This window comes from Erpetoichthys calabaricus, chromosome 13 (genome assembly GCF_900747795.2).
Source record: "Erpetoichthys calabaricus chromosome 13, fErpCal1.3, whole genome shotgun sequence".
NCBI lineage: Eukaryota > Metazoa > Chordata > Cladistia > Polypteriformes > Polypteridae > Erpetoichthys > Erpetoichthys calabaricus.
In genome coordinates, this window is record NC_041406.2 from 134,898,934 (window position 1) to 134,911,755 (window position 12,822).

At 37.7% G+C, this 12,822-nt stretch overlaps 2 protein-coding genes across 2 annotated transcripts in view; one reads left to right on the forward strand and one right to left on the reverse strand.

Moving 5' to 3' along the window:
• grhl2b (grainyhead-like transcription factor 2b) overlaps window positions 1-12,822 on the forward strand; it is a 338,201-nt gene that overhangs the window by 185,484 nt on the left and 139,895 nt on the right. Inside the window, 1 exon segment of the mRNA XM_028817651.2 lies at window positions 7,104-7,262. Within this exon segment, the coding sequence (XP_028673484.2) occupies window positions 7,104-7,262 (159 nt within the window).
• The window catches only part of LOC127529991 (uncharacterized), a 205,018-nt gene that overhangs the window by 79,375 nt on the left and 112,821 nt on the right, over window positions 1-12,822 (reverse strand). The window lies entirely within an intron of this gene.

Here is a 12,822-nt window from a genome sequence, read left to right on the forward strand (position 1 = left end):
CTTGTTCAGTATTCTTTAAAAGACACATGGGAAAATAACAGCTAATACAACCCTTGTGAATACAGCGCTTCACAAAAAAAGGGTTCACTGCGAGTACAAAGTGATGTAATCCAGGAGTCTACATAAGACGGGCATATAAAATTGCCTGTGATAACTAAAACACATTAAATGTAGTCATTAATCAAACTTCTTATTTCCATAGCTATACATTCTGTTTGTCCCAGAACCCATCCTGTTAACTTTGATGGGTGAAAATGACAGCTTAGTTTTGAAGATGTATTTCATTCATGTTTTATGCGTTACTAATAATAAGTAAATAAAAAGCAACAAAAACATTTCGTGTTATATTTATACTTGTGTATTGCTTGATTTACTTTTACAGTAGATTTATTTCCATATTTAATTTTGTCCAAAATATTCCTCCACAGAAAATCGTCTTTAAGGCATCTGATTGTAATCAACCTGTAACTATATAATGATGCATGGAATGTCCAAACTATTCCAAATACCATCGCTGCTCTAGCGTTGTCACTCTTAGTGCACAACTCAGAGTATTTAACTCACTGTATCGTAGTGTGGAATCACAGCTCTACAGCAGATGGTCTGATTATTGGGATACAGCATCTAGCACACGCTGCCTCAGCCATGCGCACAGTCTGTTTGAACTTCGTCCATACAGTACGGCACAACACTTCAGTGCCTTTCCTGTAGGGACCTCTGGTTTAGAAACAATTTCATCCCAAGAGCTCTAAACACACTCAATCAGTCCATCAAGTGCTCCTGGTAGAACCGTTTGCACTTAAAAGTACAATCACCTCCCTGTAAACTTGCACTATAATATTGCACATCCTGAGCCACTTTAAAAAGCTTGTATTTACATATGATGACGACTGGCTTCTAAGTTGATTTAGATTTCCAAGCGCTATCTTTTTGGAGCTCTTCATATCATTTTTAAGATGAAATGCTGTAAAGTATGTATATTACATTATACAGATACATTTTTACTTAATTTAAATAATGAATATTGTTAATAATTAAACATGTAAGGATACAGTGGTGCAGCAGTAGTGATGAGCTTGCGCCCCATTCAGGGATTGTTCCTGCCTATCGCTGTATGTTTGCTGGGATTGGAATGGATGGATGAAATAATTAAACATGTACAACAAAGATATTTCAATGTTCCATAAATGTTTCTGAAGAATCGGCTATTCTAAGCTTATAGATGGCTTTAGATCTATTACAGAGCTGATTGTGTGTCGATTGGTTACTTGGAGAAAGAAAAGGAAGGACAGAAATTGAGGGTTAGTACGTTTGAGAGAGACAGTACTGCTGCAATAAATTATTTCATCGAAGGTCACGCACGGCGCAGCAAGCATCTTGCGGGTGGCAAACAATCTCTGGACAGAGCGCCAGCTCGTTGCCACAGGACTGAAACCCTTCCAATCCACCAAATATTGAATAGTGGTGCCTTTTCTATGCAAATCCAAGATCTTGTGAAAAATAAACTCCCTCCTACCTCTTCACCCTATAAAGTCTTTTACCGTATTAGACATGCTTGGCCACCAGAAATATTGTTTAAGAAATTCAATTGTATTTGAAATGACTGGATGAACTAAAAGTAGGAAATAATGACCCCATTCTAGCACTTTGTCAGCATGGCTGTGTGGATGAAACAGAGGAAGCTCTGCAGTCTACTTTGACTTTACGCGGTGGGAAGATAAGTAAATAAATCAAGGTAAACAACATTTGATGTGGCTTTTATATAAGTAACATATAAATGTTTTTCATATAAAGACCATCACAAAATCACAAATGGGACTTTGCACAAAACCTTGGTGAGCTCTGTAAGCCCTGCTGTTTCATTGAAGGACATGCGTGTATCAGATTGACTGGCAGGAAGATGCCTGACCTGTTTCTGCATCCAAATGGTGACATCTTTTGCCTTTATGCCTGGTGCAGCTGCGTTGTTCTAATGTGTGACTGGATGTTTTGTGTGGGGAGGGCTTCTGTTCTCTTTCTCCGATATAGAACCCTCATCCTCATTTGAGTTCACCTGTGTTATAGCACGTCTGTATTTGAAAACTAACATTGTCAGATAAGGGGGTGCGTGAAAGTAACTGAGAGAAAAAATCTGAATTAAAAAAAAAAAAATGCTAACCTTTACAAGTACCATAAATTTACACCGACTGTTATAGACTCAAAGCAAATGTACGTTTTTATTGTATAATAGTAACAATAAGAGCAGCTCACTACTCAAAACAGTAATTCTGGGAAGCGCCCAGAATTGAACCGGCGACCTCTTGATTATGAGTCAGCAGTTCTTACCACTGCACCACCCAAGCAGTCTGTGTCAGCATCGTACCCTAACCCAATTTATTTTTCCTAATTATATTCTTGAATAAAAATGCACTTGTTTTGTTATACTTGTACCTTTTGTGAAAGTGTTTATGTGATATTTGGACTTCAGTCTTGACACATTATACACTTCATGTCAAAATTTTTTCATTGGTACTATAACATGAAAAAGTTTCTGTTTTAGGTATGTGTTCAGCATTTCTTGCATTTCTCGCATTTCCTTTCATCCTACGCTTACCCAGATCATTATAGACACAGAACATATATGAAATGCATGTATTCCAAATAACGATATACTGTATTAATTACCCTATACAACTCCAGGAACGTTTTTCATGTTTTAGTAATAAATGACAATATGTAGACATGAACTGTATAATGTGTGAAGGCTGAAGTCCAAATATCAAATAAACACTTTCACAAAAAGTACAAGTATAACAAAACAAGTGTGCTAAGGGTGATTACGAAACACAGAATGAGATGTTACTATCCTTGTGCAAGCACGTACAATAGATTCAGTTACGGTTGTCGATGAATGGTAGACTTGGAGAAGTTTATAGAATATTGGGATGCATCATCAGTAGTGTTCCTCTGGCTCATGGTGTGTTTCGGCCTTTCACACTATACACCCTCACCAGAGGCGGACAGCTATAAGGTGATCAGCCCTAAACTTGCATCCCATGCCCAATTAGTCATGAGAGTCGCTTTGGTGTCAAATGACTGACATCTTATGAACCTATGTATGGCAGTCTAAGCTTGTTACTTGGGAGCCCAGCAGGGGGCATTCCTCTTCATCCAGAGCCACTGGCTACTTCTCTCCGCTGCCTCTGATGCAGCTTTGATGGCTGCGTGCTGGCTCTGGCCCCTAATTCCCAGCAATTTGTTGGTAGATGTTGCCACAAGCCCTCTGCATCCAACTTCCACTGGGCGAACTTCCATGGTCTAGCCGCGATGTTGTGCTTCAGCAGCTAACTCAGCATAGCATAGATATTTTCCGCTCGTATGCCTCATCCACGGAATCCTCCCAGGGTACGGTGAACTCGATAATGTAACCCTTCCTTAAGGAAGGGGACCAGAGCACCATGTCAGGTCTCAAGGTAGTAGTGGCAATCTCCGGAGGAAACACCAACTGTTGGCCAATATCTACCAACAGTTTCCAGTCGCGTGCTAAGCACAGCTGGCCTCTCTCCGATGGCGTGGAGTTGCTCCTGGTTACTGTAGCACCTTCTTGGACAAAGGTAGTCGTCCATGGGTGATTAGATATTGGTGGTGAAAGGGCATTGATGAGAGATCGTTTTTCCTCCATTGTGGATGCAAGGCTCTTTAGGACCTGGTTGTGACGCCAAGTGTATCACCCTTGGGTGAGGCTGGTCTTACACCCTGTGAGTATATGCCGGAGGGAGGCTGGCCTGGAGCAAAGGGCACACCCTGGATCTTCACCAATCCACTGATGGAGATTGGTTGGTGTTGGCAGGACGTCATAAGTGGCTCTAATGGAAAAGCTCAGACTCCTCGCCTCCATGGCCCACACATCGTTCCAGCTAAGTTTTCTCCTTTCGACACTGTCCCACCATGTCCACTGCCCCTGCTTGGTAAGGGAGACTGCCTTGGCCCACCTTGCAGCCTCCTCCTGATGACATACTTCCTCCACCACCATCCTCATCCGTGCTTGAGCAGTGGCTTTATTCCAGGCTGGGTGGCTAGTTGTAAGGCCAAGGTGAATGAGTGTTTTTTGTTAACCTTGTTATCTAAAAATACTTAACACTACAGTTGCCAAACCCTACGAACTCGTAAACCCAGCCCACCTTAAATCCCTTCACACCTCTCCATCAGCGTCTTTTGTCTTGTAAATGTGTCAAACAGCCTGCTATACTATTTCCCCCCACCACCACAGAATGGGCAAGAAGTTCTCCCAGTTCCAGCCTTGATTATATGGGAATGAGCTACCTAGAATTCCATCCATCCATCCATTTTCCAACCCGCTGAATCCGAACACATAGAGTAAATAATTTCATGTGTGTTCCGTGTCTACAGCAATCTATGTAAACACATAGTTAAAACAGAAACGTTTTTCATGTTTTAGTAATAAATGACAATATGTAGACATGAACTGTATAATGTGTGAAAGCTGAAGTCCAAATACCAAATAAACACTTTCACAAAAGGTGAAAGGATAATACGACAGTTTCAATGGTGCAGCGGTAAGAACTGTTAACTTATTATCCAGAGGTCACGAGTTTGAAACCAGCTCCCCGGCAAGTTTACCGTTTTGAGTAGTGAGCTGCTCTTATTGTTAATATTATACACCCTGTGAATTGTGAATTTCCCATTGGGATTAATAAAGTATCCATCCATCCATACAATAATAACATACATACATACATACATACAATAAAAACATACATTTGATTTGTGTCTGTAACAGCCAGTGTAAATTTATAGTACTTGTAAAAGTTAGTGTTTTATTTTTTTAACTCTTATTCTCTCGTTCACGATCATGATACAACACCTACCCCCTGCCACAGAACTGATGCTGCTAGTTTTTATCTGAAACTGGGAATAACTGTAGATGTGAGTGGTGTTTTGAGACAGTGGAACTGGAAATTCTCTGATCTGGAGGGATAAAAGCTGACACACAAACACTGGTGTATCATGCCTTTCTGGTATGTCATCGTCACTAAATTGTTTCTATTCAGTTTTATTGAGTGTTCCTCCTCACACTGAATTAGTATGCACCTTATGGTCCATGATGTCAAATCCGCACTGACAAAAAACAGACACATAGGTACTGTATATATGATATTTGGAATAACTCATTTTATGACCTGTATAGTACATTTCGGAAAACATTGTGGCACTGATGCAACATTATTCATATTATTCATATGCATTCTCATGCCTTCTTGCGGTTGTAATCAGTGACCACGTTTTTTTTTTTTTTTTTTTTTCCCTGATCTTGCCCAGTCTCCACTTTTTGGTGCATGGTGGTGTTTCTTTTGTACTCCAGGACATGGAGAGGAAAGAATAGTACAGAGAGGTCAGTTGCGCGCTATATACAATCATCAAATTTAAATGTTAACAGTTCCCACACACCCAAGGACTGTCCTTCCTATATTTACGACATGTGTACCTGTTGCAATGTACACACTTTTCTATGCTGTGGTTCCTATTACATTGAAGGGGCACCTGACACTGACTGAGTTTGTTTTCCTGGGGGAAGTGGCTGTCTTGGAACAGAAGCTTGTCGATGTTGCATGCACTTTTTCTGTGTATAAAGTGTCAAGGTAGTTTTTCACTTGATTATATTTGAAACATCCTGATAAACTAACATTATGATTAATACTCGTACGCACAAATTTGAGTAGAAGAGATACATATTGATAAGCATAAAATAAATATGACAATGGTATTAAAGAAATGAAGAGCTGACTGGAAAAGTGAATGCTTTGTACCTACTGTCAAAATACCAATGATGCTATTCAGGTTTTCATTGTAATTTTGCGGCTACTAGCATGACCAAGTTTGTGTACAATAAATACTTTTCAAGTACTCTCCAGTTATTTTAGAGAAAAGTTCAGCTACAAATTTCACTGGATTTGGACTTTCACAATTCTCAGTGAGCACTTTGATTCTAATATTATTCCTTCTGTATCCATCTTCCAGAGCAGCTAGTCTGTCTCTGAGTGCTTTACATTTGGAATTTGTAGCCGTTGCTTTTCTGTCAGCGGTAGATGCCAGTTGTTCAGCTGTTTCAATATGAATTGTGAATGTTTGCTTAACGTCTTCCATCTGACCACCAAGTGCTCGAAGTTTATTCTCAAACTTGGATGCATTTTCCTTTACAGTATTTGTTCAATTTTTTCTAGCATTCCTTTAAAGGATGCCTCAAATCTCTTATTTAAACATTTCTCTTGGTCTTTAATATCCTGAAGCAGCTTCTCGTTTGTCTTGTTTATGTCCTTTATTTCTTTCTTCATATTTTTCTTGAGTTCCTTTATGTCTTGGGCCATTGCGGCAATCATTACCTTCAGCTCGTTTCGATCCTCTCCGTGCTCCGCAGATGACGTGGGAAGCCTAGTTGAAGTTGATGGTTCTGGCTCACGAGGAGCACCCAACAACATGGAAGCTAAGGCCATTTTCTGCTTCAAAGAATCTTCTGGAATCGACGAGCTATCTTGGCCTGCTTGTACAATCGCTCCCACTTTTGCTCTTGACTGGAGACGATACAGTAACATCCAGTCCCAAGAAATCTGTGGTTTTGCCTATCTGTTCCAGGTCAGTTTCTGAAAGGTCGTACCTTGATCTTGGACTTGAAGCCTGTTTAGGCTTGGATGAAGCTTTAGCTGTCCTTACCATTTTTTTCTGAACCCCTTTCCTGCCAGTCATGTTTATATCCTTGCAGATACTGTAATTGAGCCTCCTTGGGTTGAGTAAATACAGGATCCCTTGGGATAATAAAAAGAAAAAAAAAATAGCACCACTGCTAAAGGAGTTCCGCTTCAGACATCCATCTCCTGTAACAGATGAGACTAACGCCATGCATACAATAAATGCTACATGTGTAATGTGGAACTTAAATATGCATGTCCTTTGGAAAATTTTGCCTGTAAATGAGTACAAGTTAGTAGGTGTAACTGCAAGGAACCTTAACATACTGATGAAAATAATGTAGAATCTGTATTGAATTAAAAAAAAATTTTATTACATGGTTCTATGTTTGTGAATTCTGTATTATTTATTTATTTTAGATTTTTATCACAGTGAATTGCCTAAGTACAGACTTCTCCTCACAGAAGGGGGTAAAAGGACTACCACTCATGATTCAGATTGATACTTACAGCTATAACAACCGAAGCAACAAGCCAATTCATAGGGGATATTCCCAGATTAAAGTGTTCTGTGATAAGGTAAGGGATTTATAGATGCTTTAGAAGATCTGCATTTCATAATTCTATTCTATCCAATTGTCTTTATTTTTAGTAAGATTGTGTGCAATTTTAGATGATTCAGATGTTCTGCACAAATCTTAATTTATAAAATTTATTTCAAAAGCAAGAAAGATGAGATATTTTAAACCTAATTGAACAGTGAAATTGTGTGTCATGCAGCATTTTCTTTTTTTTTATTCATATATATCTCTAAGGAAAATGAAAATTGAAGTATTCATGGTATATTTAATTTAGTGGTCATACTGTATAGATGTACTGTAGTTCTCATCTGAAAGAACCTCAACAAATGAAAAGTGGCAATAAAAAGGTTCTAGAAAAATAGTGGGCCATGACCTGTGCATACTCTGTGATTCTTTTCACTCACTTGTGATAACTGGAAATGCAAATTGATTAAATTAGGTGTACTGTAGAATGTTTCATAGTATTGTTTTTAATCAAATTCTTTTTAGAAATCTGAACAATAACAGTTCTTATACACTAGAAAATAGTTTGTAGAAACTGAATATCCTTGTATTTCAGGTTTAGCAAGTAAAAAGGTTAAAAATGAAAAGTAAACATTACAAAGTTAAAAAATCTACAGTTTTAGTTGTAGGCCTTCTATACTTGCTCTTCTTAACAGTGTGTAATTGAGAAATGCCAACTGCTATTTACTGTCTCTTAGTTTAGTTTGTCACAATTATTAGGAAGATTTTTAGAAGAATAAGTTCTTATCTCTCTCTTATAAAAAAAAAAAAAAAAAATCTTGGAAGAAGACGAGACATGATAGTCTCAGAGACACTTTCACGTCACACAAGATGAGTCTTCGTGCCAAGCGATGTAACCATGCCCGGGACTGGAAGCTCCGCGAGACAAGAGCTTATGCAAAGAGATTTGGAAAAGTCATGCGTTTTTATGTCAGACACATTTCTTGAAGATAGAAAGAAACGATATTCACTCATGGGTAGTTATATGTTGCGTTGTCATGATGTATTTCCAAACATGGAATCAAAATTCAATGTAACATTGATGAAAAGGTAAAAGCGAAAAGACAGCGAAGCCCCCTAGTCTTTATTAAAGTAAAATGGCAAACAAGTGAACAAAATATCCTGTCATCCAAGCAAAATGTACTAATTGTGCAGTTTGCCTGCATAATGGGTGAAAGAGTAAACTTCCACATTAGTCCTTATTTTGTCATGTCTGTTTGTCAAAAAAATTGGTTCTAAAACTAATACCAAGTTCCTATTTACATTTCAAATAATCTTATACATTTGGTCATGTTCATGAATGATGCATTTACTTTCATACCATGGGAGAATGGAGGAAGCATAACCTATGTGAATGTGAACTTAAGATATTAATATCATGAATGGAATTTAAGGAGTTGCCACCTCCGTATGGGTGCTGTGTGTTACTAAAATAAACCCTAAATGTATTTTTTCTTGTTTTTAAGGCTACACTTAAAAATACACAGTTAACAATTTAAATACTCTCATTTTAATCAATTATGTGCACTCTGATGCTAGCACTGCTGCCTCATAGTATGGAGTCACGAGATTGCATCATGAGTACTCCCAGCATTGAGTTTACATGTATATCTGTGTGAATCCAGCAATGGGTTAAGTGAATTGGTGACGCTAAATTGTCCCCTAAAGAGTGTGTGTGTTTGTGTGTGCGCTTCTACCCTACAGTGGACTGTAACGCTGTCCAGAGATATTTCCTCTCCTTTGTGGCCGACATGTGGCCAACTTGCCATATGTGCAGTACCTCATGGAACCATTTAAAGCATTACATGTTAAAAGAAGACTTTTAAATCAGCCGTAAGCGCAACTGGAAGACAGTTAAGAACAAGTAGATTAGCCAGTGAATAGCGCATTTCAGTAATAATAATAATAATTATTCTTTACATTTACATAGTCAATCATACTAAAAATAAATGCACATTTAGCCTACATCTTAATCTTTCAACATTTTTAAGATGGAAAAAGTATGTTTTGGATAGTTTTGTAATGTGTGTTTTAAATGACATGCTAGTATCAACAATAACATCTAAATTGTGTGCTGCTTCAGAAAAACTAATGGTAAATCCAACTGAATTAAATAATTACAAAATGTTGTTGCAATCAACATCATTCCCTCAAATAACTAACATTTCTATATTTTCTGATTTCAGAGAAAAGTAGATCTCATAATGATGAAATACTGTTAGCACATTACCGTACATACTGGAATCAGGTGACGTGGCATGACATCTTTAATTTTTTCCTAAGGAAATCAGTGGTATCCACCAACTTCAAAAGGACAGCAGTTACTGTATCATAGTGCCTAAGAAAACAAACGTGGACTATCTGAATGACTATATATTGCTGACATTCACTCTATTTGTGATGCAGTGCATTTCATGATAAAGTGAAATGTCTAAAACATTTATTTATTTATCCATAACTTCTTGTTAAAGCTAGTTCATGCACACTTATCATTGATGTGCTAGTAAACAGTATATTCCAGATAGATAACTTCTGGTTTGCATAACATCACAACTGGTCCACTGGCGTAATATGTAGTGAACCTATTGGGTTCTAAGCAGTAACCAAGGAAACAAAGAGATAATTACAATTAAATATATTTAAATTTACACCAATCATCACTCCATTGTAAAGCACCAGTATGGACAACATATACATATGTATTTATATATATATATATATATATATATATATATATATATATATATATATATATATATATATATATATATATATATAATATTAAGTTTATAGAAAATGCTTAAGATTAGAACATAATTTTGCACTGCAAATGCATTTACACCATGTTTGTGAACAAATCACTTTGACTTTGGAAAATACCAAACTTATCCTTTAACCATATCTCTTAAAAACCATTCTAAACTCACACATGCACTGATTACACAGTCTAACCCCCCCAACCCCTGGACTTCCTTCTATCCATCAACTGTGCAATATCCAATATCTAAATGGTACTGATAATAACTGTGTAATATCTGTATACTGTATAATATCATTACTCTCAGGGTCCCACATCCTTACTGCACATGATTATCATTATATAACCCAATAGGGCAATAGTTATTTATTCTTTCCAGTATTTAAATAATGTACAATAATCCAATAGTGCAATAGTTATTATTCTTTCCATATGTATATAGCGTCGCAGAACTTTTTTTTGCAACTTTTTGCACCATTTGTTTATTTACTTGTTGTGTTCTACATATATGTCTGCACTGAAGGAGCTGTTTTTAATCTCATTGTACGTGTGTATAGTGACAATATAAGGCATTCTATTCTAAAATGTTATCTTAAAAGTAAGACATTTTCTTTATTCATATCCTAGTTATATTTCTTTGTTAATACAATTTACCTTATAAGTTAGAATTTTAGTAAAGTGTCCAGAATGTTTCATTAGAAAATCAATTTATAGGAAATAAAACTAAGCCTTAGTTAAGTAGTCATGCAAACATTAACATTCTGTTCTATTTCAAAATATACCCAGTTCTTATAACATTAGGAATGAGTGGGAAAGGAAATCAATATAATAGATGCACTAAATTTCTTATAATTCAGTCTATTCTTATTTAAAATGCTTTCAAGGTAGTTGGTGCATCACACTTTTGTATATTGAGAATGGCCAGTTAAACATTACTTTTATTCTAATTATAAGCAAGCAGTCTAAAGAATAAATACAAATGTATCTATGTCGAAAACATTGATTTCTTTACTCATAACTTCCTGATAAAGCTAGTTCATGCACAATGTGTAATTGATGCATTGATGTTTTCCATGCATTTCTGAGTTTTGGTTCTGTAGACAAACCAGTCTACATTTCTGTTGGTTACACTTTCCTTGTAACTAGAACATATCTCGGCATAGAACAATACCCAGACATGATACTACCTGTACTCTGTTCCAGAAAGAACACACAAACCATAGTCAATTCAGCACCTGTAGGCAACCCAGTCAGACAATTGGAAGAACATACAAACACTTCATAGAAAGTACTAATACCTAAACCATTGTTTTTTGTGTTAGGTAGTAGTGCTATTCATTATGCCACCATCCCACTTTTACTTTCTAATTTTTAAAAATGTTAGATTTTAATTATATTATGTTTTTTAATACCAAATATTATATACAGTGCATCCGGAAAGTATTCACAGCGCATCACCTTTTCCACATTTTGTTATGTTACAGCCTTATTCCAAAATAGATTAAATTTATTTTTTTCCTCAGAATTCTACACACAACACCCCATAATGACAACGTGAAAAAAGTTTACTTGAGGTTTTTGCAAATTTATTAAAAATAAAAAAATTGAGAAAGCACATGTACATAAGTATTCACAGCCTTTGCCATGAAGCTCAAAAGTGAGCTCAGGTGCATCCTGTTTCCCCTGATCATCCTGAGATGTTTCTGCAGTTTAACTGGAGTCCATCTGTGGTAAATTCAGTTGGTTGGACATGATTTGGAAAGGCACACACCTGTCTATATAAGGTCCCACAGTTGACAGTTCATGTCAGAGGACAAACCAAGCATGAAGTCAAAGGAATTGTCTGTAGACATCCGAGACAGGATTGTCTCCAGGCACAAATCTGGGGAAGGTTGCAGAAAAATTTCTGATGCTTTGAAGGTCCCAATGAGCACAGTGGCCTCCATCATCCGTAAGTGGAAGAAGTTCGAAAACACCAGGACTCTTCCTAGAGCTGGCCGGCCATCTAAACTGAGCGATCGGGGGAGAAGGGCCTTAGTCAGGGAGATGACCAAGAACCCGATGGTCACTCTGTCAGAGCTCCAGAGGTCCTCTGTGGAGAGAGGAGAACCTTCCAGAAGGACAACCATCTCTGCAGCAATCCACCAATCAGGCCTGTATGGTAGAGTGGCCAGACGGCAGCCATTCCTTAGTAAAAGGCACATGGCAGCCCGCCTGGAGTTTGCTAAAAGGCACCTGAAGAACTCTCAGACCATGAGAAATAAAATTCTCTGGTCTGATGAGACAATGATTGAACTCTTTGGTGTGAATGTCAGGCATCACGTTTGGAGGAAACCAGGCACTGCTCATCACCAGACCAATATCATCCCTAAAGTGAAGCATGGTGGTGGCAGCATCTTGCTGTGGAGATGTTTTTCAGCGGCAGGGACTGAGAGACTAGTCAGGATAAAGGGAAAGATGACTGCAGCAATGTACAGAGACATCCTGGATGAAAACCTGCTCCAGAGCGCTCTTGACCTCAGACTGGGGCGACGGTTCATCTTTCAACAGGACAACAACCCTAAGCACATAGCCAAGATATCAAAGGAGTGGCTTCAGGACAACTCTGTGAATGTCCTTGAGTGACCCAGCCAGAGCCCAGACTTGAATCCGATTGAACATCTCTGGAGAGATCTTAAAATGGCTGTGCACCGACGCTTCCCATCCAACCTGAATGAGCTTGAGAGGTGCTGCAAAGAGGAATGGGCGAAACTGGCCAAGGATAGGTGTGCCAAGCTTGTGGCATCATATTCAAAAA